The 24,358-nt window shown below is 30.8% G+C and overlaps 2 protein-coding genes across 2 annotated transcripts; one reads left to right on the top strand and one right to left on the bottom strand.

Annotated features, from left to right (window-relative positions):
- On the bottom strand, nt 1–7,928 carry LOC139527031 (mitochondrial fission process protein 1-like). Its single transcript, XM_071322278.1, has 3 exons — nt 7,802–7,928; nt 5,746–5,873; nt 1–4,546 (listed from the first exon to the last, which is right to left on the bottom strand). Exons 1-3 carry the CDS (start codon nt 7,866–7,868, stop codon nt 4,217–4,219), a joined length of 525 nt encoding a protein of 174 aa, XP_071178379.1. The 5' UTR covers nt 7,869–7,928; the 3' UTR covers nt 1–4,216.
- Nucleotides 7,929–12,719: 4,791 nt separating this feature from the next.
- Nucleotides 12,720–23,616, top strand: LOC139527022 (uncharacterized). The gene is made up of 3 exons (XM_071322264.1): nt 12,720–12,819; nt 19,217–19,451; nt 20,749–23,616. The coding sequence occupies exons 1-3, from the start codon at nt 12,812–12,814 to the stop codon at nt 20,992–20,994; spliced, it is 489 nt and encodes a 162-aa protein (XP_071178365.1). The 5' UTR covers nt 12,720–12,811; the 3' UTR covers nt 20,995–23,616.
- The last annotated feature ends 742 nt before the right edge of the window (nt 23,617–24,358 follow it).

The following is a 24,358-nucleotide window of genomic DNA, read 5'->3' as shown; positions in this document are numbered from 1 at the left end:
TAAAGCTAGAAAAACAATTTATTTTTATAAAACACTAAAAATATTCTTAATAACAAATAATAAAAATACACTAACCATTGCATACTAAAAAAGTCAACAATCCAGTAAAATTTCTTCTTAGGCAAACATGGTTTATAATACTGTTTCAAATTCATGGAAAACACACAAATTACATTCATAATACAGTGTAAAATCAATATAGGGTTGTTAACATGAAAAAATGTCCCAATATATGTATGAAGCTATTTCTTTCTGTTTTATGCCCTTAAATGACATCCATCATATCTATTTTAGTCACCAGCAGGGAAATTAAAAATTTTCCCCAAAAATGTTTTATTGAATAAATGCACTCATAAATCTGTCATTAAGGTTCTGCCTCTATTTTTATTTTGTTTTATTTATTATTTCCCCCCTAAAATGTGGAAAAATGCTTCCAAAAATATGTGAAAGTTATGTTTTTTTTTCTTATTTAAAAAAAAATGTTTGGTTTTGAGGTTAGGGCAAAAATGTTTATTACTGATCCTGTTTCTCTACCCATAATTTCATTACATCAGACAAATAATTAAAAACAGTACTTCCTGTTTGTCCTTATAACCTTTGTCTTAACATATATATAATGGATAACCAGATGATCCGCAGGGCGCAGCTTTATACGACCCCAGAGGTTGAACCCTGAACGGTTGGGGCAAGTATGGACACAACATTCAAGCTGGATTCAGCTCTAAATTTGGATTGTTATTAAATAGTTGACACAGCATAGGTTTTTGACACAGAATGAATTTTTTATTTATGAAATCTACAATGAGAAAAATGCCCCCCCCTCCATTTTTTTTCACATCCCCCTTTCCCTTATTCCAAAACTGATCTCAACTTAAATTTCTATTGGAGTTTGCAACAATAACTACTCATTTAAATACATCATAAAATATCAAAATGTAAAAAAAGTGCTTGTAATCACTGAATGGTAAAGATTGTTTTGATTTATTAGTTGGTAGTAAAAGTTAATATACATTGTATATTGTATAAAACAATGATTTAAGTTGATTCAACTACTATTTTGGACAAAGAAAGATAACTCCAATTTTCAAAGAATATTTCATAAACACTGTGCAATTGAAAATTTCTTGCTATTGCGCAATACTGTGCAATTGAAGATTTCTTGCTATTGCACAATACTGTGCAATTGAATATTTCTTGCTATTGCACAATACTGTGCAATTGAAGATTTCTTGTCTGTGGAATACTGTGCAATTGAAAATTTCTTGCTATTGCACAATACTTAATATAATAATTTTGGACCCTGATTTTGACCGACTTGAAAACTGGGCCAAAAATCAAAAATCTAAGTACATGTTTAGATTCAGCATGTCAAGGAACCTCAAGAATTCAATTTTTGTTAAAATCAAGCTAAGTTTAATTTTGGACCCTTTGGACCTTAATGTAGACCAATTTGAAAACAGGACCAAAAATTAAGAATCTGAATACACGTTCAGATTTGGCATATCAAAGAAGCCCAATAATTCATTTTTTGATGAAATCAAACAAAGTTTAATTTTGGACCCTTTTGGCCCCTAATTCATTGGGACCAAAACTCCCAAAATCAATCCAAACCTTCCTTTTGTGGTCATAAACCTTGTGTTAAAATTTCATAGATTTCTATTAACTTCCCATACAGAAAAAATGATCACTAGGCCAACTGCATTGCTCAACTGGCAGCCAGTTGAGCTATCAGTTGAGGGCCAGTTGAGGGCTAGCTGGCCATCAGTTGAGCAAATAGTTGAGGGCCAGTTGAGGGCTAGCTGGATTTTTGCCATGCAAATTAGGTAGCCCTCAACCATCAATGCTCAACTTTTACAAATTAGTTGAGCAACGTTGAGAAAATATCATAGTTGAGGGCTAGGTGTCCAACAGTTGAGCAATTAGAGTTGAGGGCTACCTGGCCAACAGTTGAGGACCAGGTCATTTAAAGTTGAGGGCTAGGTGGCCAATAGATGAGGGCCAGGTCATTAAAAGTTGAGGGCTAGGTCTTTAAAAGTTGAGCATTGTGTGGTAATTGCACACTGATGACTACACATTGTAGAAAAAATAAATTTAAATTGTGTATTTTTATAGCCAAAATACTGCTGAAAAACCTCAACTCACAACAGACTACATGAATGCTTTATCCTTGCTTTTTAGAAGTTATCTAGCAAATAAGAATAGATCTCTAGTTTTATACCAAATTCATTATATTAGAATATTCTTATTTTATTAGTAATACTTTCTTAAACAAATTGTCTTAATAATAATAAGATAAACATGTCTCCTGTCTTACACATTTTGACAATACATAAATTGATGCATAAATACATTGTCTCATTTTTTTCTTCACTCTTTAAAGTTTATAAAGAAAACACTTCACATAGCACTATTTTGAACTAAAAGAGCATAATTATACACTTATTCAAAATGGTGGAAATCAAATCTAATCCAACATTTTGTCCAATGTACTTACCAAAAGATGTTTCCAGAAATATGTGTTAAAACATCAATCTTCCTAAATCCAAGAGTCATGTCATCAGAAGAATTCACTGCACTTATCAATGTCAATACAGTTATTTGTAACTTTTTTATCTACATTCATTGTAAAATTCATATTTTATTCATGATAGCTAAAATTCATCTTTGCTTGCCATGTGCATGCTCAAACCCAGTTCAAATTTTAAATGTTTGAGGTTCTTTTGGGTATTGTGACAGTGTGAATACTTTGAGATTTGCCCCTAATAATAACTGTTAATTACCTCAATCTTGAATATTTGATATATCTTATAATAAAAGAAATACTGTTTGTTTTTTATCTTAAGTTAAAATACAGAAAAATGTATAAAAACATGTTCTTCCCTTAATTTTGCCTCAAACTTTGTGTACATTTATAATAATACTTCCTGTCCATTTGCCCTTAAGACAGATAAAACAGATGGCACATGACATTTATATCACCAGGTCATATTTCTAATTGCTCAACTTTTGTTCAACTATAAAAAAAAAAAATCAAAGTCTGAACTCTCAACTTTTGCTCAACTACAAAAATTTCAAAGTCTGAATGCTCAACTTTTGCTCAACTACAAAAATTTCAAAGTCTGAATGCTCAACTTTTGCTCAACTATATGAAAACCAAAGATAAATTGCTCAACTTTTCCTCAACTTAATGGCCAGCTTAAGTTGAGGGCCAGTTGAGAGACATCTATCCAACATACACTGCTTGGCCAGGTTTGAGTTGAGCTAAGATGCTCAACACCTAGCCCTCAACTATTTGGCTTAAAACAGCTAGCCCTCAACTGTCCGCCACATGGCCATCAACTGGCCCTCAACTTTTTTTTCTGATGGGGTTATACTAAAGTTATTGTGCAAAAACCAAGAAAAATGCTTATTTGGGACCTGTTTTTGGCCCCTTATTCCTAAACTGTTGGGACTAAAATTCCCGAAATCAGTCCCAACCTTCCTTTTATGGTCATAAACCTTGTGTTTAAATTTCATAGATTTCTATTTACTTTTACTAAAGTTAGAGTGCGAAAACCAAAGGTCTTCGGACGACGACGAACAACGACGCCAACATAATACCAATATACGACCAAAAAATTTTCAATTTTTGCGGTTGTATAAAATTTGAGTATTAATAACTTAAATGCATAGATAATCAAATTGTGGACACAGAGATATGTCTCGCCTGTTGACAGAAAAAAAAGGACAATTTCATGGACTCCAATATTGCTAATTGATTCAAAGAATATGGACCATGAGATATGAGACAGGGCCTCGAAATGGTCCACAAACTGATATGTACTGATAGTAATACAACTTTATACAAAATATCATTCATCTATCACAAGTAGTTCATATCAAACTGACTTGAGCAAAACACTTAACAATTGTTGACCCATTCTTAGCTGCCGGAAAAATAACACTTATGTCTCACTTTTTGTTACTTTCATCATTCATTGGAATTGAACATCAAATACTGTAGATGCATTTATTTTTGTTGGTACCAAATTTCGTGGATTAAGAAAAACTTACATGTTTGCTGATATTTAATTTCATGGTTTTGCCAAAATCTTCATACAGGCCTATAACAAAATTTGGTACTTGTTGAACATTTAATTTTGTGGTTCACCTGTTCCCACGAAAATTGGTATCTAATGATTAATAAAGAATCCACAGTATACAATCTAACAGATTATCAGTCGTTCCGTTCATGATGGACCAACTCTTTTAAAACAGGTCCAACCTGGAACCATTTCCTGAAAGAATTTTCCATTAAATAGTCAACAGACCTATCAATTGGTTTAATTATGAAAGGTATACATGCTAATCCAATAAAAGTTGTGGTCCAATGTCTCATTGGAGCAGGCCATGAGGTTGATTTTTTCAGAAGGAGACCACTAAATGTACAAACTCTGTTTATAGTAAAGCCTGGTATTGCCACGGAGGCTAGTCCCTGCCAAATAAGAGTATCTAATACAGCTGTTCTAACTCGGCTTTGTTTCTTCTTCTCATCCTGATAGGTTTTCTAAAAAGTAAAGAAACTCATCATAGATATGTGTTTAATCTTCAAATATGAATTCAAAAAGGGGTAAAAAAGGCCAATAAAGCTTTAAGTATGAAGTTGAAAAGCATCTAGGACTGAAAATCTGAAATTATTTGCAAAACACATACATGTACAACTGAGGCAAATTATTCCTGAAGTACAAAATACTTGATATTTCGTAGAAAAAAAATCACAAATCCCGGGATTGGGATCAGGACCCCTCCTATACCCCCTCTGTCATGTCCGGGTTTTTTAAAACTGTATTGGTTTGCTCATTGTTAAAGGTGATGTGGTGAGTGGTGGCCTAGTTGCTTACATGACAAATCCAAGTCTGAATGTCTCATTGACCACCTCTGCGTTTCTGTTTTGTTTTTTCGTTGTTTTTTTGTTGTTGCTACGTTAAAAATGCTTCTAAAAATTATAATCCTGTATACACAATAAACAAAGATTAGTTAATTTGACAATTGATACGAACAAGTATGTCATATATATAGACAAAAACATTTACAATCTGACAATATGATCTGTTATCAAGTTTTAGCAGTAATTATTGAAGAAAAGACCTGGAGTAATGAGAGATAACTCTGTGAATCAGTTATGTGTTTGTAATAGTCAGTTTTATCAATGATTTTTTAAGCTTCATGTGATACAGAATCAAAAGTGTCAGTGTTACAAGACCATTTGAATGTATTTATAAAAAAAGGTTGATATTTTTGTATTTTTCTTCAGATGATTTTTTGGTAGTTTGAAGTGATATAGAGAGAACCACTGGTATACATGTAGAGAGCACTCTTATCAAGCAAAACCCCATGAGTCCTGGACTCATCATTTTCAAACAATTCTTCAAAATGGTAATATGCTGTATCAACTGAGCACATATTTCATCCTTTTTATCAAAAGTTTATTAAACATTATCTATCATTTTCTTGCTCCATTTTGCCATAGAGACTGAAATTATAACAAATATCAATAAAATTTCATCTTCTCACTGCTGGGCTCGCCATGGCCAAAAATGTTGAGTCCCTGGTTTCGCCCTTCAAAAATCCTTAGTGAGAACCCTGGACTGTCATAAGGCCATTAAATTTAGGTCCCCACTTTATTGTTCTCCCTTATAATAAATGTATAATTAACTGGTCTCTTAAAACAGGTTTCATTGTATATATCTATATAAATATCTTTACCTGTGATGCCTCTTGACCCTTGTGAACTGCGTCTGCTACCACGTAACCACTAGCAACCACATATGTAAACCGTACCAGATTAACATGCACCATTGATCTAAAAGCTTCTCCAACCTCATTAGCATAACCTAAATATACAAATATATTATTATTAATATAAAGATTTGGTTTTGAAGTTTGGTTGTACCTGAAGAAAACTTATATCAAAAGAGATAGCACATCCTCATTTTTAAGGATGTTGTTTACCGTGCCCGGAAATTTAGAAAGGATCCTGGTAAACTTATCGATCCTTGAAATAAACTTATTTTAGAAAAGGTTACCAATTCTTAGATCTTTGAATATTGTTTTTATTGATATTAATATTGATTAATTTGTTATCAGTAAATTAAAAGCAAACTAAATAATCTATTATTGTTATATACATATGCACTTTCATGAATCTTCAATCTGTTGATTCCAGTATCTTGGTATTGCACAAGGTCACATTTTTCTCTGACTTTTTATGACGTCTTTAAATTTACACTTAATCCATTGCATGTTGGATGTGTTCTGATTGATAATTCAGTCTTAAGATGCCTGATTTTTTTTATTAGTTGTTATTGGCTTTGAACTAGCTGTCAGTACCTCCGAGTACTCTCAGATCTGTACTTAGTGTCTTTTGTTGTTGGGATGTACAATTACCCAGCCACGTACACTGTTTTTGTTAGATGTACTTCAATTTGTATCCATCTGATGAGTTATGCCTTTTTCAACTGATTTTCATCGTGAGACTCTGAAATGTCTGAGTATACTCTACATTCTCTAGTAAAATAGAGGAACTCAAGGAACACAATACCAATATATTTCATTTTTAATAATTCTTTGTTTTTGATATGAATTAACATAACCTGATGCATTGCATTTCTTTGATTACATTGAACATGACGTCACAAGTAAAATTCTTAACAACAGAACCAAAATCGGAAACGTTATTGTAATATTCTAATGTTTTGTAAATATTGACCTCTAGTTAGTTTGGCTTTATAACTGTTTATTTGTTTACAGAGAAAACTAATGACGCAAGGCTAATTTGACAAGTTGCTAGTTTATTATCTGCAGTTAAAGTTGAACTGTCAGATGTGATTAAGACCAGAAACGATGTACTGGTGTGTAGGGTAATAAAATTAGCTATGCCTATTTGTTTGTCTAGAGATGAAGTAATTAAACTCTATGATAAGGTCAGTTGGTCAAGAGACTGGCAGATGGTGTATCAGCTGTGATACTGTAAGGATGTGTATTCCTTGAAGTCTTGAATCAGTTAGATTCTGGAGGACTTGTATTTAAAGTTTATATATGTTTAAACTTTGTAGCTGACTTTGTCAATGTGCCTGAAGTAATGTACATTTGTTAATAAACTTGTAAATATCCACCGTATTATTTAGTTACTGGGAATTTACCACAAGATATTTTGTCGTGCCATAGGTGGCTATGTCCGTCCGTCTGTGTCAATGTTGACCTCCCCTCGATCACGTTACATTATCATGGTTATGGTATTTCCGTTTCTTTATATAGTCATATTGAGTCATATTAGCTGTCACAAGGATTTGTATAGTACTATACACCTTATCGCTAATCCCGGCTGACCCGGCCGCTTGAACTTTTGACGTCAACAACAATCACGTTTCCATTGTAGCGTCAGATATTTTGTTTTATTTTGTTTTATGACGTCAAAATTTTACGGGAACCTGTGTGATTTCCAGCAATGGTGGACAAATAGCGATAAGGTGTATACAAATCCTTGACTGTCATAGCTGACTTACTATGCGGTATGGGCTTTGCTCATTGTAAAAGCTGTACCGTGACCTCTAGCTGTTAGTTTCTGCGTAATTTGGTCTTTTGTGGAGAGTTGTCTCATTGGCAATCATACCACATCTTTTTTATATGAGTAATAATTAGTAAGACCTGAGAGTGGAGTCATTTTTGATTTGGACTATCCTGCCTGAAAGTTGTAACAACTTGTATTTTAAGACATTTGGTTTAACATCATTCACAAGTACAATTTTTAAACTGTTCAGACCTAAATATCTTATAGGGGTTTCTCGGAACAGGTCAATATTCTTTTCTTCATCTTCATTTTGCTTCATGCTGTTGTGTCTTGGTGTAGCAGACAGCGTCTAAAGTGGAAAACATCTGAGTGGTTCCGAAGGGTTTGCAGAATAAGTGGACGATTTTAATTTCATCACATAAATGAAAGACTTAAAGGAGCAAATAATAATGATATTTGTGTAATATTTTATGGCTATCAATATTGATATTATCGATTATTTATGCAAATAATTATATTTCGAATAACTATTTTTTTTTAAATAAGTAGCTGTAAAGGGATTATATAACGCAGTAAAATCTATCTTTTTAGTGGGTTGCACTAATGACAGGACGATTGCCCGGATAGTGACAGGACGGTTGACCGGACGACATATAAATAGTCATAACTTTTTTGTTATCCAATAGATTTGTTTAATATTTGTAAACCTGAAAGATATTAAACTATATTTTATGAATATAAAAAAAAAAAGGAAAAATAATTATTTTTGAGCAAAAAAAGTTGACCGGACGGTATTCACACTCGCCAATATACGCTAAATATATATTCAACTGGTTGACGACAAGTGTTAATATCTCTTTTGTTTTACAATATTTGTCCATGAAACTCAGGAATCTGTGAGATTTATAAATATATTATACGAAAATATAAACTTGATTGCAAAAAAACGTGTTTTTCTCAAAAAAAAGTTGACCGGACGGTATTCACACTCGCCAATATACGCTAAATATATATTGAAATGGTCGACGACAAATGTTAATATCTCTTTTCGTTTTACAATATTTGTCCATGAAACTCAGGAACCTGTGAGATTGAATAGTATATTACACGAAAATATAAACTTTAAAGTAAAAAAGAAAAAAAATCTGCAAAAAAAAGTTGACCGGACGGTATTCACCCTCGCCGATGTACGCGTTGATTATATTGAACTGAGCGACAAAAAATGTAAATATTTTTTTTTGTAAACAATATTTTTTCATAAAACTGAGATATGTGCGAGATAAATAAATATATGATATGAAAATATAAACTCTATGATAAAAAAAATATTTTTCTTAAAAAAAAAGTTGACCGGACAGCTAACATTATTTTTGAGAAAAACACGTTTTTTTGCAATCAATATATGCCTTAATAATAATAAATTGATTGACATAAGTGTTAATATTATTTTTTTTACCATATCTGTCCCTGAAATTTATGAACATTGGAGATGAATAAATATATTATACGAAAAATTAAACTATATATTTAAATAATAAAAAAAAAAATAAAAAAAATTGACCGGACGGATTTTACATTCAATCGATATATGCCTTAAATATATTGAACTGATCGACACAAGACTAAAATATCTCTTCTTTGGTTCTAATATTGTTAATAGCAATATTTTATGAAAAAATAACCTTTATAGCAAGGATTTGTATAGTTAGAAATCCTTGTTTATAGTTAATAGTTTATTTAACTATCGAATAAATGAAATTATTATACCTTACATATATTTTAAACAATTCTATTGGGTTATTGTTTCAATCTGTTCAAATGGTAAAAATTGGCGGCAACAAATTGTTAACCGACCCCTTCCGTCTGCCAGAATAATTCTGCCCCCTGCTCACCAACGGAGAGGTGGAAGTGGGAATTTCGAGCAGGATATACCTTTTATTTCAAAATTACATCGTTATTACAAAAAAACAAATGTGGTTCATTCACAAAGCAAATACCGTTTGTTTTGTCTGTTGTTCCTGGTAATCGGATTTTGTAAAAATGTTTTTTTAAGAACATCATTACCAATGGTGACTGATTTTGTACCATTATTTATCCACAGATATTGGTCACATTTCCAATCATCTGCACCAGTTTGAAACAAGTAAACTTCGTTTGCCTTTGGCTTATAAGGGGGAACATTCGATGTACAAGATGTTTTGAACAGGTTTAGTTTAAATATCTACAATTTCTGTTTGATGTAATACATCTATATGCATATAGACAATAGACCCACTGTCCATTTTGATATTTTGTCTACTGGTAAGTTGTACTAATATGATGGCTATACAACTGTCTTTAAAAAGACATGCCTTTAAATAAAGCAATATATAGTACTTAGCACTAATATCAATCTGTTTACTTTTGTATTTATAAATATATGTTTGACAACTGTCTTTAAAAAGACATGCTTTTGAATAAAGCAATATATATAGTAACACAATTATCAATCTATCTATATCAATAGTTCAATAATGAATATATATTGAAAATTGTCTTTAAAAAGACATGCTAAAAGCAAAATATAGTAGAAATATAATTTGTGTGATCTGAACTGGTTGAAAGTCAGAGCATAAATGACTGAACAATTGAATAGTTATTATTAGGTGAGTTAAATGTTAATACGGTTACGGTTATATGTTTTTGGTGGACGGCTTACCAACTGGTAATTGCGCCCTGGTAACTAAATCTGGAATTAGTCCATAATAGTAATATTTTACTTTAGAAAAAATTCCATTAAAATAAAAATTTAAGAAAATAAATATAAATTAAAGGCGACTTTTTTGTTTATAGGTGGTGCGCCTTATTAACCTATACTTGTTTAAGCTTATTTTATTAAATTTAAATAAAAATAAAACCAATAAAATAAATTAATGTTTTTTAACTTCTATAAGGGATTGAGACTTTTGTTTTTTTGAGACTTCGGTTTTTGACCTATACTTTTACATCTAATTTTAACTAAAAGAAAAATACTATATGTTTGTTATGCTTTCCTTTTTTGTTTTTGTTTTTTTCTTCATATGTGGTTGTAAGTGTTATGTGTTAAAAATAACATATTGTGTCACTTGTTTATGTTTGTTTTAATTATGATAGTCAGTTGCTCTGTCGTATTTCTTGAATACTATTTGTAGACTATGTTAGATCAGATGCCCCAGCCAGTGGTCCCGTGAGAATCGTGTATACGCACTATCCCAATTAAATGTTAATCTGAAATCCTGAACTTTATAAAATTTCTTCTTGGATACTAATTACCAACTGATTATAAGGTAATTCAATTAAATGTATTTGATGTCTCAGGTGTGAAAACTTTAATGACATGTTATTTGGCTTGATTGGTGATTACAACAAGTGTCAAAATTAGATTAATTTGATTAAATATCATTACTTCTAATATGCATTGGTGAACTCGCTCACATAAACATTTTGGGCTCATTGTTTTTACTTTAAAGTTTATTTTTCTTGTAAAATATTTATTTAATCTCACAAATTATTTCATTTCATGGACAGATATATTATAAAAATGAAGAGATATTAAAACTTGTGTTGATCAGTTCAATATATTTAAATAATAATATCGGCGAATGTTAATTCCCTCAGATCAACTTTTTTTTTAAGAACAACATTTAACATATTTGATATAAAGTTTATATTTTCATATCAAGTACTTATTGATCTCTCAGATTTCATAAATTTGATAAAATAAAAGAGATATAAACACTTGGGTCTACCAACTTATATTAAGGCATATAACGGCGAATGTTTGTTCCGTCCGGTCATCTTTTTTTGAAGAAAAACATTTTTATTTACTATAAAGTTTATATTTTCATATCAAGTATTTATTGATCTCGTAGATTTCTTAGTTTCGTGTAAAAATATTGTAAAACAAATAAGATATTGACACTTATTTGTATCAGTTCAATATAATTAACGCGTACATCGGCGAATGTGAACACCGTCCGGTCAACTTTTTTTGGAGACAAACTTTTTTTTCTCACTATAAAGTTTACATTGTCGTATCCAATATTTATTATTCTCACAGATTCCTGAATTTCATGATAAAATATTGTAAAACAAAAGAGATATCAACACTTGTCGTCGACCAGTTGAATATATATATAGCGTATATCGGCGAGGGTGAATACCGTCCGGTCAACTTTTTTTGCAGATTTGTTTTCTTTTTTACTTTAAAGTTTATATTTTCGTGTAATATATTATTCAATCTCACAGGTTCCTGAGTTTCATGGACAAATATTGTAAAACAAAAGAGATATTAACACTTGTCGTCGACCATTTCAATATATATTTAGCGTATATTGGCGAGTGTGAATACCGTCCGGTCAACTTTTTTTTGAGAAAAACACGTTTTTTTGCAATCAAGTTTATATTTTCGTATAATATATTTATAAATCTCACAGATTCCTGAGTTTCATGGACAAATATTGTAAAACAAAAGAGATATTAACACTTGTCGTCAACCAGTTGAATATATATTTAGCGTATATTGGCGAGTGTGAATACCGTCCGGTCAACTTTTTTTGCTCAAAAATAATTATTTTTCCTCTTTTTTTTTATATTCATAAAATATAGTTTAATATCTTTCAGGTTTACAAATATTAAACAAATCTATCGGATAACAAAAAAGTTATGGATATTTATATGTCGTCCGGTCAACCGTCCTGTCACTATCCGGGCAATACACCTTATCGCTATTTGTCCGCCATTGCTGGAAATCACACAGGTTCCCGTAAAATTTTGACGTCATAAAACAAAATGTCTGACGTCACAATGGAAAAGTGATTGTTGTTGACGTCAAAAGTTCAAGCGGACGGGTCAGCCGGGAATAGCGATAAGGTGTATCGTCCTGTCATTAGTGGTTCCCCTTTTTAGTTTAGACATTCGGAACTGTCGTTAATGTAAACAACCTGAACCGAACATTTCTTCCTAATAAACCTGTCCTAGGCTAATACCAATACACCTTATCGCTATTTGTCCGCCATTGCTGGAAATCACACAGGTTCCCGTAAAATTTTGACGTCATAAAACAAAATGTCTGACGCCACAATGGAAAAGTGATTGTTGTTGACGTCAAAAGTTCAAGCGGACGGGTCAGCCGGGAATAGCGATAAGGTGTATTCACAACAATTTCACAGATCTGACTGACTTGAAAAAATCCAGGAAATACAGTCAGTTTGCATCCAATCTTTGGACAATATTTGCAATCGTATGAAAAGGTATGTGGAAAAAGATTAAACTGTTAAACAAATTACCTATTAAGGGCATATCCAACAGTTTCAGGGGAGGTAATAACAGACGTAAACGTCGTCTATTGTTTCCCGTAATTTAACGTTGTTTCAACGACGTCATAACGGAATCACCATCGGAATTTCTATGGCCGTCTGGAAAGGGCGGGTTCTTTCATCGAAAGAAAGGGCACGGCGGGAATCGGCAAAAAACTCATACAGAATATTAACAGAAATAGAACTCAAATCTTTAAAGATATCTTTGTCGTCTTAGTCTATTATAAAAGAACCGCAATTATCTTTATAATCATTATAGACCATATTCACTTAAGTTTCCGTTTTATTGAAATTATCTTCAATACAGTAGAGAACAACGAGAACAAATGCGTAATGATTTATTATTGCATTAGAATGCAAATTGTAATTAATTCTTTACCAAACTTTTCCAAAATTTTGTCATTCAGGATAGAAAACTCAAAGTTTGGTTTAACTTAAGAAAGATGAAAAAAAACTGGTTTCTTGAGAAAAATAAGATACAGCGTAAACTAACATTTATCATGCATCTAGCTTTGCGTTGAAGTCCTAATGTACAGTACATACATATAGTAGATCTTTAAATGAATACAACCTTTAACTGGTAAACAATGTAAAACAAAAGATGACACTGTAATAAAAACAAAATTGAAATAGGAAAACATTGTAGTATATAAATATACACTGACATACACGTAGAAAAATCTGACGATTTTGATGTTTACTTATGTATAAGAAAACAAATATAATTTAGCAAAAAAAAAAACACAAAACGGTGTAGGTCTTGATGTAGGTCTTGACTAATAAGACACGCTCTCATAAAATCAGCGGGTCCATAATAGGATAGGGAAAAAAACAGCCATCCGCCATCGAAATACCATAATTTAAAATTGAGGAAAAAAGCGGGGGGGGGGGGGGGGGGGGGGGGGGGTTAGGGGGAGGGGGGCTAATAGCTTTACTCACGATTTTGATTTTATTCAACTTTATTCTAGTACGGCATACGTTTTACCGCTAGCAAACTCTTTATCTTAATAATGTATTAATGATTTACTTCAGATCCACTTTCGCCTCGTCCTAATTATGTGTGATATATTTGCCACGGGAGAACGGGAGCAATCAATTTATCAGTTTCATATAGTGATGCATAATCATCAATTTTCAACGGATAGTTGTCTGAAACAGGGTTCCAGTTTTGGTATTTTATTTTTATTTACATTTTGTTTTTAAACGAAAATTTTAGAATTTCTTTCCGCATCTTTCTCTTTGAATTCATTTGTTTGCATAATCAAAAATAATATAGTAGTCTACATCAGTGGTTACATTGTATGCAGTCAAACTAGGTGTAGGGCAGTAGAACAGAAAACAATTTCCTTTGTGTATATGCAGTAACTCATATATTGAAGAGTAAAACAACGGCAGTCACGGTCGTTTTTCGGCCCTTTCGTTTATTCTCAAGCTTTTGTCTTACTGATCTGTTTTTTTTTTTTAAATAAAGCTGGTTTTTTTACCTTCAACTGCTATAGGCACAACAGATGTGTTAAAATCAGCAATGTGACTTATTTGAAGATTCATGTGATCTTTGTTGTTGTTTAGAGATTTTATTCGAAGTTCGTATATCCCTTCAACCATTTATTTAGATGTTTTTTTAACGTATAGATAGCGCGAAACTCACTGCACTATGCATCAGATATACATTTTTATTTCGACTAAACGAGGCTGCAAATTTATACATCTAAGCAGCTAAACGGCAGCACCAAATTTTAGCAAAGATATACTGTCGGATGGGAGAAGTCCAGAGATGTGAATATTTCTATACCCAATCAATCCTTTTGTTTTGAAAAAGATTTTAAAGGTATACATTAATACGACAGCAACCCAACGACCCATATAATTCAAAACACTAAGAGTCAACACACAGATTTTTGTTATAGCTAGAAGCCTATAAAGAATAAAAAGCCCGAAACTGCAAAATGAATTAATACGGAGGCATTGAGTTTTTCACTATCAGGTTTCCCAATTTTGACAAACACAATAGTAAAACTATCTGAATTGTTATCTCGTCCAGATACTGGTTCATTATAAATAAGAAAATGCGATACGATTGCTATCGAGACAACTATCCAACAAAGTCAAATTGTATAAATACATTTGTCTGCCACACCGTCGCACTGCCTTTGAAAAATTAGCGGGGAAATATAACGTTATTTTCCGAAACGTCTTAATTTTTGGCGCAATTTGTGAGGCTTACGGGAGGGATTGAGTAAACAGTATTATATTACTCAATTTTTCTCAAAAACGAGCATGGTGACAAATATTTTTCAAAACGTTATGAAGTTCCATTTTTTAAAAAGAATAACATATCTCACTTTGGCCAAATCGACACCGTTAGAAATATTTCAAAAAATCGAAAATGTGCATTTCAAATGTTCATTTCTTGCCGTTGTTTGGGTCCACCATAACGTTTTTGGCTTTTATTTGAGTAAGAATTAATGCTTTAAATGGTAAAGTTAGATTTTTCTAACCATCTTGAATTATTTTGCTTCAATTTGAGCCCAATTATATAAGTATATGTTGATTAAAATATCATATTTATTTTTTTCAATAAAAAACGTTTTTTACTCAAAAATTGTAAAAAATGTTCAATTTTCAGCAGTAATTTTTGCAAAAACGAAATCGACAACATATATTTTTTTTTGCCAAATTCGATTCTCTGTCAACTGAAGAATGAAATATCTTCAGGGGAAAAATTTCTCACCGTCAGAAATAAACTGTTGGATATGCCCTTAAATTATTTAAACAGGTTGGGACCAGTCCCCAAAAAATGTTATAATTAACAGTATGGAATATAATATCCAAAAAAATGAACTAATATTTGATTTAATAGAAGGTTATTGTTATATTGATAATACGAGACAGGCATAATGTAAATGGGGACGAAGTCTGTATGAATTATTTTTTTGTAACTTTAATATTTGTAATGAAAAAGAAATGGAAATACCGTAACGTTTCCCGGATTTTGGTTCTGTTGTTAGGGATTTTCGTTGTGACGTTATGAAAGTTATGACGTCATATACAATGTAAAAAAAGAAACGCTATCATCAGGTAACGTTTTTTCATATCGAGGAATTATTAAAAATGAAATTGGTATTGCGTTCCTTCCTATTTTATACATGACTGGAAAATATATATTTTACTCAAAGTTTCATACAAACGAGACCGGAAAAGGAAGTACATTGTAGATTTCTGCGCAGATCCGGAAATTCAAAAACGCGACAAAAAAAATTGAATGATTTTGAGTTCATTGGTACAATGAAAATATCGGGAAAATTTTCCCAATTTTTTTTTTTTATTGAATTTTCTACTGTTATTGGGGACTTCGTCCCCATATTATAACAAATGTACGTATTTCACAATTTACTAACATCATTTACCTGTTTACCCTTTACAAATGCTTTAGTTTTGCAAAATCTATTAAATTTTATTCAAAGTTGAAGTTGTACTAAAGTCAATATGCTCTTTTTCTTATGGTAGTTGATATTTTTCCGGTCTTAATTAAGATTAAAATAGAAGTATAGAAATTAAGATTTTAAAGAATAGAATAAATATAGAAACAAACACTTCAATTAAAAAAATCTCTATACAACTATGTCTTTATCAAACATTTATTCAAAACGTGCATATTAAAATTGATATTCCTTACTTTAAAAAAAAGTCTTTAGAATTGATACTAGTACTTTTTTTCTTTAATCTTTAAAGTCTAAAAAATATATAATACACATAAGCAATTTAGCATACAAACACATATAAAATATCATTCTGATTTAAAAATTTTAATAAAAATATCCTATTATTTTTGAAAGAAAAAGATACACCCACAACCTCCAACATTGTCCAACTGCTTGTCCAACGTGTTGAAGGCGGTCACTAAAAAGTAGAAGTAGAAGCTTTACGAGCGTTACAATTTTTAACCAGTGCCTTGCTTTTTGGTGAACATATTTTTTTAAGTCTGGCACCAAATACATTGTAGGTGCTGCCCTTGCAGACTTGAACTGAACATAATAACACTTGTTTCTTTTGCCATTGCATCACTTTTGCAAAATTTGTAGATATATATACATTTTAGTAATAAGTATTCAACATTCATAGAATAAATGCTGTCAATAAGCTAGATTTCTAAAGACTGTATCGTGTGTACATTATCTTTTTATTAATCTCATGATATTTTATTGCACTAAAGACTATATCTGCATGTCAGTTAACTGCTAGTAGTCTGTTGTTATTTATGTATTATTGTCATTTTATTTATTTTCTTTTGTTACATCTTTTGACATCAGACTCGGACTTCTCTTGAACTGAATTTTAATGTGCGTATTGTTATTCTTTTACTTTTCTACATTGGCTAGAGGTATAGGGGGAGGGTTGAGATCTCATAAACATGTTTAACCCCGCCGCAATTTTGCGCCTGTCCCAAGTCAGGAGCCTCTGGCCTTTGTTAGTCTTGTATGATTTTAAATTTTAGTTTCTTGTGTATAATTCGGAGTTTAGTATGACGTCCATTATCACTGTACTATTATGCATATTTTAGGGGCCAGCTGAAGGACACCTACGGGTGCGGGAATTCTCGCTACATTGAAGACCCATTGGTTGCCTTCGGCTGTTGTTTGCTCTATGGTCGGGTGGTTGTCGCTTTGACATATTCACCATTTCCTTTCTCAATTTTATAGATTATTATTATAGTTTTGTCTGGTTTTCATGAATTTTAGTTTCATGTTTCAAAGTACTCTGAACCCTGCTGTTACTCAACATATCCATGATATCAGTCGAAAATCAAATTTGTTGTTTTCCATTTTCATTCAATGATATCTAGCCACATACATGCATATCATTTGTGCATAGATTGTTTCCTTTAAAATTAATTTCATATACATGTAGTCTTGATTAAAAATCTTAAATAAGACCAGCAAAAAAGCAAAACTCTTTATAAATCACTATTAAGGCGGAGCCGGTAAAATAACCACTGCTTTTCTTATTGTACAATTTTGGTAAGAGTACTGTGCTCTTGGTAAATTCAGATATATAAATTTTCACAGAATTTCAAGTTCCATGTAGCAAAGGTATTAGTTCTGTGTACTAGCATGCCTAGTATTAGTTTTGTGTACTTGTTTTAGAGCTGATATTACTGACTTACATGTACATGTATGCAGACCCAAATAAATTCTTCAACCAGATTTTGATTCATTCAGAGGCATATCAATTCATAGTGCAAAATCATTTCTTTTTTGTTTTAAAAGAATAATATCAATATTACAAATGATTCTAACTCATTCACTGTATTTTAATCTGAATAATAATGCATATAGATACATGTATAGGAAGATGTGTTTTGATGGCCAATCAGACAATGCAACTGCACTCTCCGATCCAAGTCCCAATTTATAAAACCATAATAGGTCAAGGTAAGGACTTCAACACGGAACCTTTGCTCACACACCGAACAGCAAGCTATAAAGGGCCCCAAAAAATAACTACATTTGTAGTGTAACACCATTTTTATGGAAAAACCAACAGACAGTCTAATCTATATAAAAAACGAGAAACACTTTAATATGAACCACATAAACAAACAACAACTACTGAACATCAGATTCCTGACAAATACGACAGGTGCAAACAGTTGCAGCAGGTTTAAACATTTCAATGGTACCAAACCTTCACTGTTACAATCTTGCATCTAAATCAATAGTGTAACATCACAACATAGAAAGATGTATAAGTATATATAGCCATAAAACTTTTTCAAAGCAAAAATGTTAACCTGTATTTTCATAAAATCCCTGTGTTCTCCCCAGATATTTCATTAAGCATCCTGGTAAACAGGGGAAATTGAAATACCATCTTGATTCTAAAAAGTACATGTATAGCATCACATCCACAACACTATCTATAAGAAAATCAATTCAGATAGCATCACATTTAAGATTATAGCAGCATGTTACCATGATGCTAAAAGGCCCTGGGGAGAACACTGAATCCTCTTTAAAAAAATATAATTTTATTTTTCCCTTTTTCAAGTTTGTATATATATATATATATATATAAGAACTGTACTTTTTTTTTATGAAAATAAATGACTTATATTTTAACATTGTAATATGGTAATTGTTAAAGCTCACTACATGATTTATAAAAAAATCTGCTGCACAAAAAAAGGAAATACATGAAAAATAAGGTACATGTATACCCCCAAAATTCATACATTTGTATACATATATTGATATACTATCTGACTATATATACAGAATGTTGTTTCAGGAAAACTCTACAATACTTTATGAAATATTTGTTTGTATTCCAGCAACCAAATTTTTACAAGGAGAGTAGGAACTACAAAGACAATGGATGCTTCAGAAAATGTGAATAAAGATGGACAAAATTGCATTGTGTTTGATATTAAATTTGAGGATATTCAACCAAAATCAGGAAAACCACCAGCACGTTTCTTAGAATACCAACAAAGATCACAAGTAAATAAAATAAAATCATCAGAAGAGATTTCCCAGAAACAAAAACAAGCAGAGGAGAGGAAAAAGGTTTGTTACAAGTTCAGTTTAGTTTATGAATTCATTGCTGATGGAGTTTTTTTATGTTTTTTTTTTATGTTAAATTATAATCATGTTTCAATATTTGTTCTAAATCAGATTTAATTATTAACGATCCGTATGTATGCTAGATTGCATGTGTTGTGTGTGTGGATATTATATGAATATTGTGTTTTGTGTTGATTTATATATGCTCTTTATGGGCCCTTTGATTAGGAATAAAGATATTGTGAATTTGAATTTCCTATCCAACAGCTAGTAACTCAGCAATTCTGCATTCACATGAAATAATATTGAGATAGTCGTAATAATATTAAACTAATGTTTTACAAAAATGTATTTGTTGACATTTGTTTTAACTTATAATTGAATATTATAATTGTTGTACACAGTAATATAACAGATAAATTCACTGACCAATCCAACGACCAATCAGACTTTTTAGGATAGAATTTTTGACATTGACATACATGTACATGTATGTAGACCCAAAACTTTTGTGAATTTATCTTTTGAGTTAACAAATGAAAATATGACTTACTTAAAATGCCACAATCATGACAAGTATTGCATGTTTCATAAAAATAAAAAAAAAAAACCCAGCAAATTATCTCCCTTAGTGTTGAAATATTATAGAAACAAATGTATTCTGAGCATGATCAGTACTACATTATGTACATTTATGCATATTTTTATACATGTATATATATTTCAATCAAGAATATAATATTGAGGAAATTGTTTCTTATTCATTGATCAAATGTATTTTCTTTAAACTATATTATGTCTACGGCCAGGAATTTTATATCAAACCACATTTATTCTTACATTTGCACACCTGGAGGCAAATTTTTTTTTCAGTCAAACCAGAGCATTTTTCTTTCTTTCAGATTCATACAAGATGTATATGTAATACTTTCTGAATATGAAGCAAGCTGAATATTTTTTCGGACATCTTATGATCTAAATAGGCCAGATTTGTTTTTTAAATCCAGCTAGAAAATCATACAGACTCTGTGTCTAAAACTTGTAAAAGTTATTTAAATGATAATTCTTTTTTAAAATCTTTTTTATTCTTTAGACAAAGATTCTTTAAATGGATCAGACATTTTCTTGGTAAGGAATGTTTTGGTGACATGCAGTCAAAATGAAGTTCAAGGGACATAATCCAGGTTCTTGCCAAGTGAATTGTGCATAGCAAATATCTATCATATTTTTTTCTAATTTTGAATTTAAATATAGATATTTAAAAATGTTTGCATTTACAAATTTCTTTCTCATATTACAGGCTTATGAAAAAGCAAAGATTGAAAGAATAAAGGAAACAACAGAAGAATGTAGGAAAATTGATGAAAAAGTGAATAGACTTGGAGTAAACACAAATTATTTTGGTGTAGGGAAATCTGACAATAGTAAACCGCTTTCTACAAAAGAGGCCATCATGTCTGTTAAATCTCTATCTAAAGACTTTTCAAAAATTTCAACAGGTATCAAAACAGATTCATTATTTGCTAAAAACTTAAACAATTCTTGACACTATTTACATTTATATTTTAAACAATATTTGATAGAATAATAATATTAATGCTGCACTGAAATATTTATTTGTGACAAAAAGGTTCTACTCATACATGTCATAATCAGACTAAAAGTTTGAGTTAAAATTTTGAATTTAGGAATTTTGTTCGTAATTAATCATGTCTTGAATAAAGTTTGATTTTGCAAGTCTTGTTACCTAAAGAGGAGTTTAAAAAATAAGTATGAAAGTTACAATATTCCTTAAAATAAGTCAGTCTGTTGTCTTCCGTGTAGTTTAGTGGTCATTTTTTGTCTTCCTGTTACATTTGTGTATCATTAATAATTAGGCCTGAGTAACTTATAGTCTTGGTGAGGGACATTTTTGTCTTCCAGTTACATTTGTGTTTGATTTTCAGTAATGTTTGTATTTTAAGCCAATAATTGTCTCCCCTGTTTATAACCTGTTGTTTTCCAAGACTTTAATTTATAGATTTTTTTTTTAAAATTTGTATATTGAGACTTTAAAAATCCTTATCTTATGTTATGAATTTTTCAAATACAGGGAAGTGATAATGTAGGTGTTCTCAGTTTCTTGTTGCTTGTTGTCTGGGGGACTCTCACAGGTCTCAATTATTGTTGAAAACTTGTCTCATTGAAAACTATATTACTGATGATGTAATTGTACTGATGGCTACATACAGTCTAAAGATTCTATTTTACTTACAGTAAATGTACTGACTATATATAGACTAGACCGTTGGTTATCCCATTTGAATGGTTTTACACTAGTAATTTTGGGGCTCTTTATAGCTTGTTGTTCCAAAGCTCTGTGTTGAATGCCGTACATTGACCTATAATGGTTTACTTTTATAAATTGTTATTTGGATGGAGAGTTGTCTCATTGGCACTCACACCACATCTTCCTATATCTATGAAGAATATGAATTAAATGTGAACTTTCCAAAAGTTTTTTTTATTTTTGAAAACTTGTTAACTTAAAATTAAATATAATTAAATCCCATAAAATATAAATCAAAAATTTAAGATTATTCCATCAAAACAGAGACTTGGTGCTGCCAGAGACAGTTAATATGTCTGTGTTTCAGTTAAACACTGGAAACAATGAAAGAGAAAAACCTAATTTTTTTTATTTAACATGAAAAACAAGTTATATGTTATTTCTTTGATTTATACATACTACATAGATATATATGTACATGATGTATGTATATAGATATAATGTGTATATTTTGGTATGTAGTTATGATATTTTATGTACTTTTTTAATTTGTATATGTGTGCATGTAGCTATAGTTAAGATATTTTATGTACTTGGTTAATTTGTATTTATTGCTTGAGTAAGATTAGTTGTAACTATTGAGTTAACCCTCTTTAGAGGAAGAATATTTATTTACACCATTATGTGATATTTAAAGAGTCGCAAGAATAAAATTTTACAGATATGAAATGATTATAAATTATAATTTGTCAGTAAATGAGACTACTTAATTAAATTTGATCTCAAGCCAATGAAGCTAAGCTTGTTTACTAACATTACATACATTCTTTTATTTTTATGCCATCATGTAGTTTGCAGCTACACAACCTTGAACCAATGTCAAATATATTTTCTTAAGTATGGTCGCTCCTTTTGTTTTTAAATTTTTGCAAGATATTCAGACAAATATATTTTCTTTGCTTGATGTTAATAAGATTAAAACAAAAAATAACTGATGGGTCCAAGGTGTAACAACTACAATTTTAAGGTCCTTTAATTTATAGGGTTGTGTAAAAATCTTTCTGATAATCAACTATAGTCCAACACATCTTGCCTATATATTACAATATGTATTGTGTTTGACTTGCTGTTATTCCATTAGACTTGGTTTTGTTAGTATTAAAAAATAAACTTGAAATTGGAATCTGGCTAAAATGCATGTAGCGACATGGGTCCTTAGGTTTTATTTAGTGAAACTATACAAACTTATTTAACTATTTGCATTTGAGCACCAATTGAGGTCTTATGTTACAAGGAAACAATTGTCTGGTGAACCAAATAATAAAACCTTTTGTTGTTTCAGTGTCAATAAACTGTACCCATTGTTTTTCAAATTTAAAACATCTGTAAGGCTACCTGAAATGTACTAATATATGTTTTTATATATGATTAATGCATGACTTTTATTGTTTGAAAACATAAATAGAAATTAATATTAATCCAGACTTCCCAATTTTGTAAAAGGTAATAAAAAACACCAAAAAAGTCATGTTCACATCATTAGACATAGTATATCATTCAAGGATCATATTGCAAAGATTGATTGTTAATGAAATTTAAAAGGTTCTTGCATGAAACCCTTGATGTTTAAATTGGACAGGCTACTGTTCGCAGAGAATGTGTTCAGGACAGTAAGTGCAATCATAAAAATAAAGTGAAATAACTTTATACAGCAATGTGTTTTTTTTCATGTTTTTCCTCACTTCATCAGAGCATTTAGATTCTTGACATTTTAACATTATTTATTTTTCTGTAAATTCATCTCAGCATTAGGGTATATTAGGCTTCGGGAAGTCACTGATACTGCCAAATACACATTGTTATGCATTGTTTATCATGTTAAAGTAGATTGTTTTTGTTGTTAATATACATTAATAGAAAAAAAGTAGTTATACACAAGTATTATACATAATACAAAGGAACATAACTGCAAATGGATATTTATGATCATTTATGCATATTATAATTTAAGAAGGCAACTTAACACACTAAATAAGACAGATAAATTGTTAAATTTAACCTAAGTTGATAAAAATCTGACATTTCTTTGAATGTGATTAACAACTTCACTACTAACATGAGTCATGTCAATTGGTAATGATGAACTGTACATGCACCTGAACATTGATGGGGCTGCCACTTTGGATGTATTACCTGTTTTATAAGTCATTATGTTAGATTTCATAATACTAAAACTAAAATAAATTGGGGATCATGAATGTTAAATCATTTTTTTTATTAGAAAAAAGACAAACATACTGAACTTCAAAGAAAAATTCAAATCAGAAAGTCCCTTAACAAATGGCCAAAATTGGCAAATCAAAAGCTCAAACACACGAAACGAATGGAAACAACTGTCATTTTCCCTGACTAGAATTGCACTAGCTTATAACATTGATATAACTCTAATACATATACAAATGTACAAGGAATGTAAAAAAAAAAATTTGACTTTTTTAGGAATGAAAGAATCTGTGATATTTTAGGGGAGATTTAAAAAAAAAAATGACTTGAATTTAGGGGGAAATTTTTAACTGGATACTGCTGCAATTTAAACAAAAGAGTATGTTTAGTAGGTGCTCCATTTGACCCTGAATATGAA

Source organism: Mytilus edulis, chromosome 6 (genome assembly GCF_963676685.1).
Source record: "Mytilus edulis chromosome 6, xbMytEdul2.2, whole genome shotgun sequence".
Taxonomy (NCBI): domain Eukaryota; kingdom Metazoa; phylum Mollusca; class Bivalvia; order Mytilida; family Mytilidae; genus Mytilus; species Mytilus edulis.
This window is presented reverse-complemented; position numbering and strand designations above follow the sequence as displayed.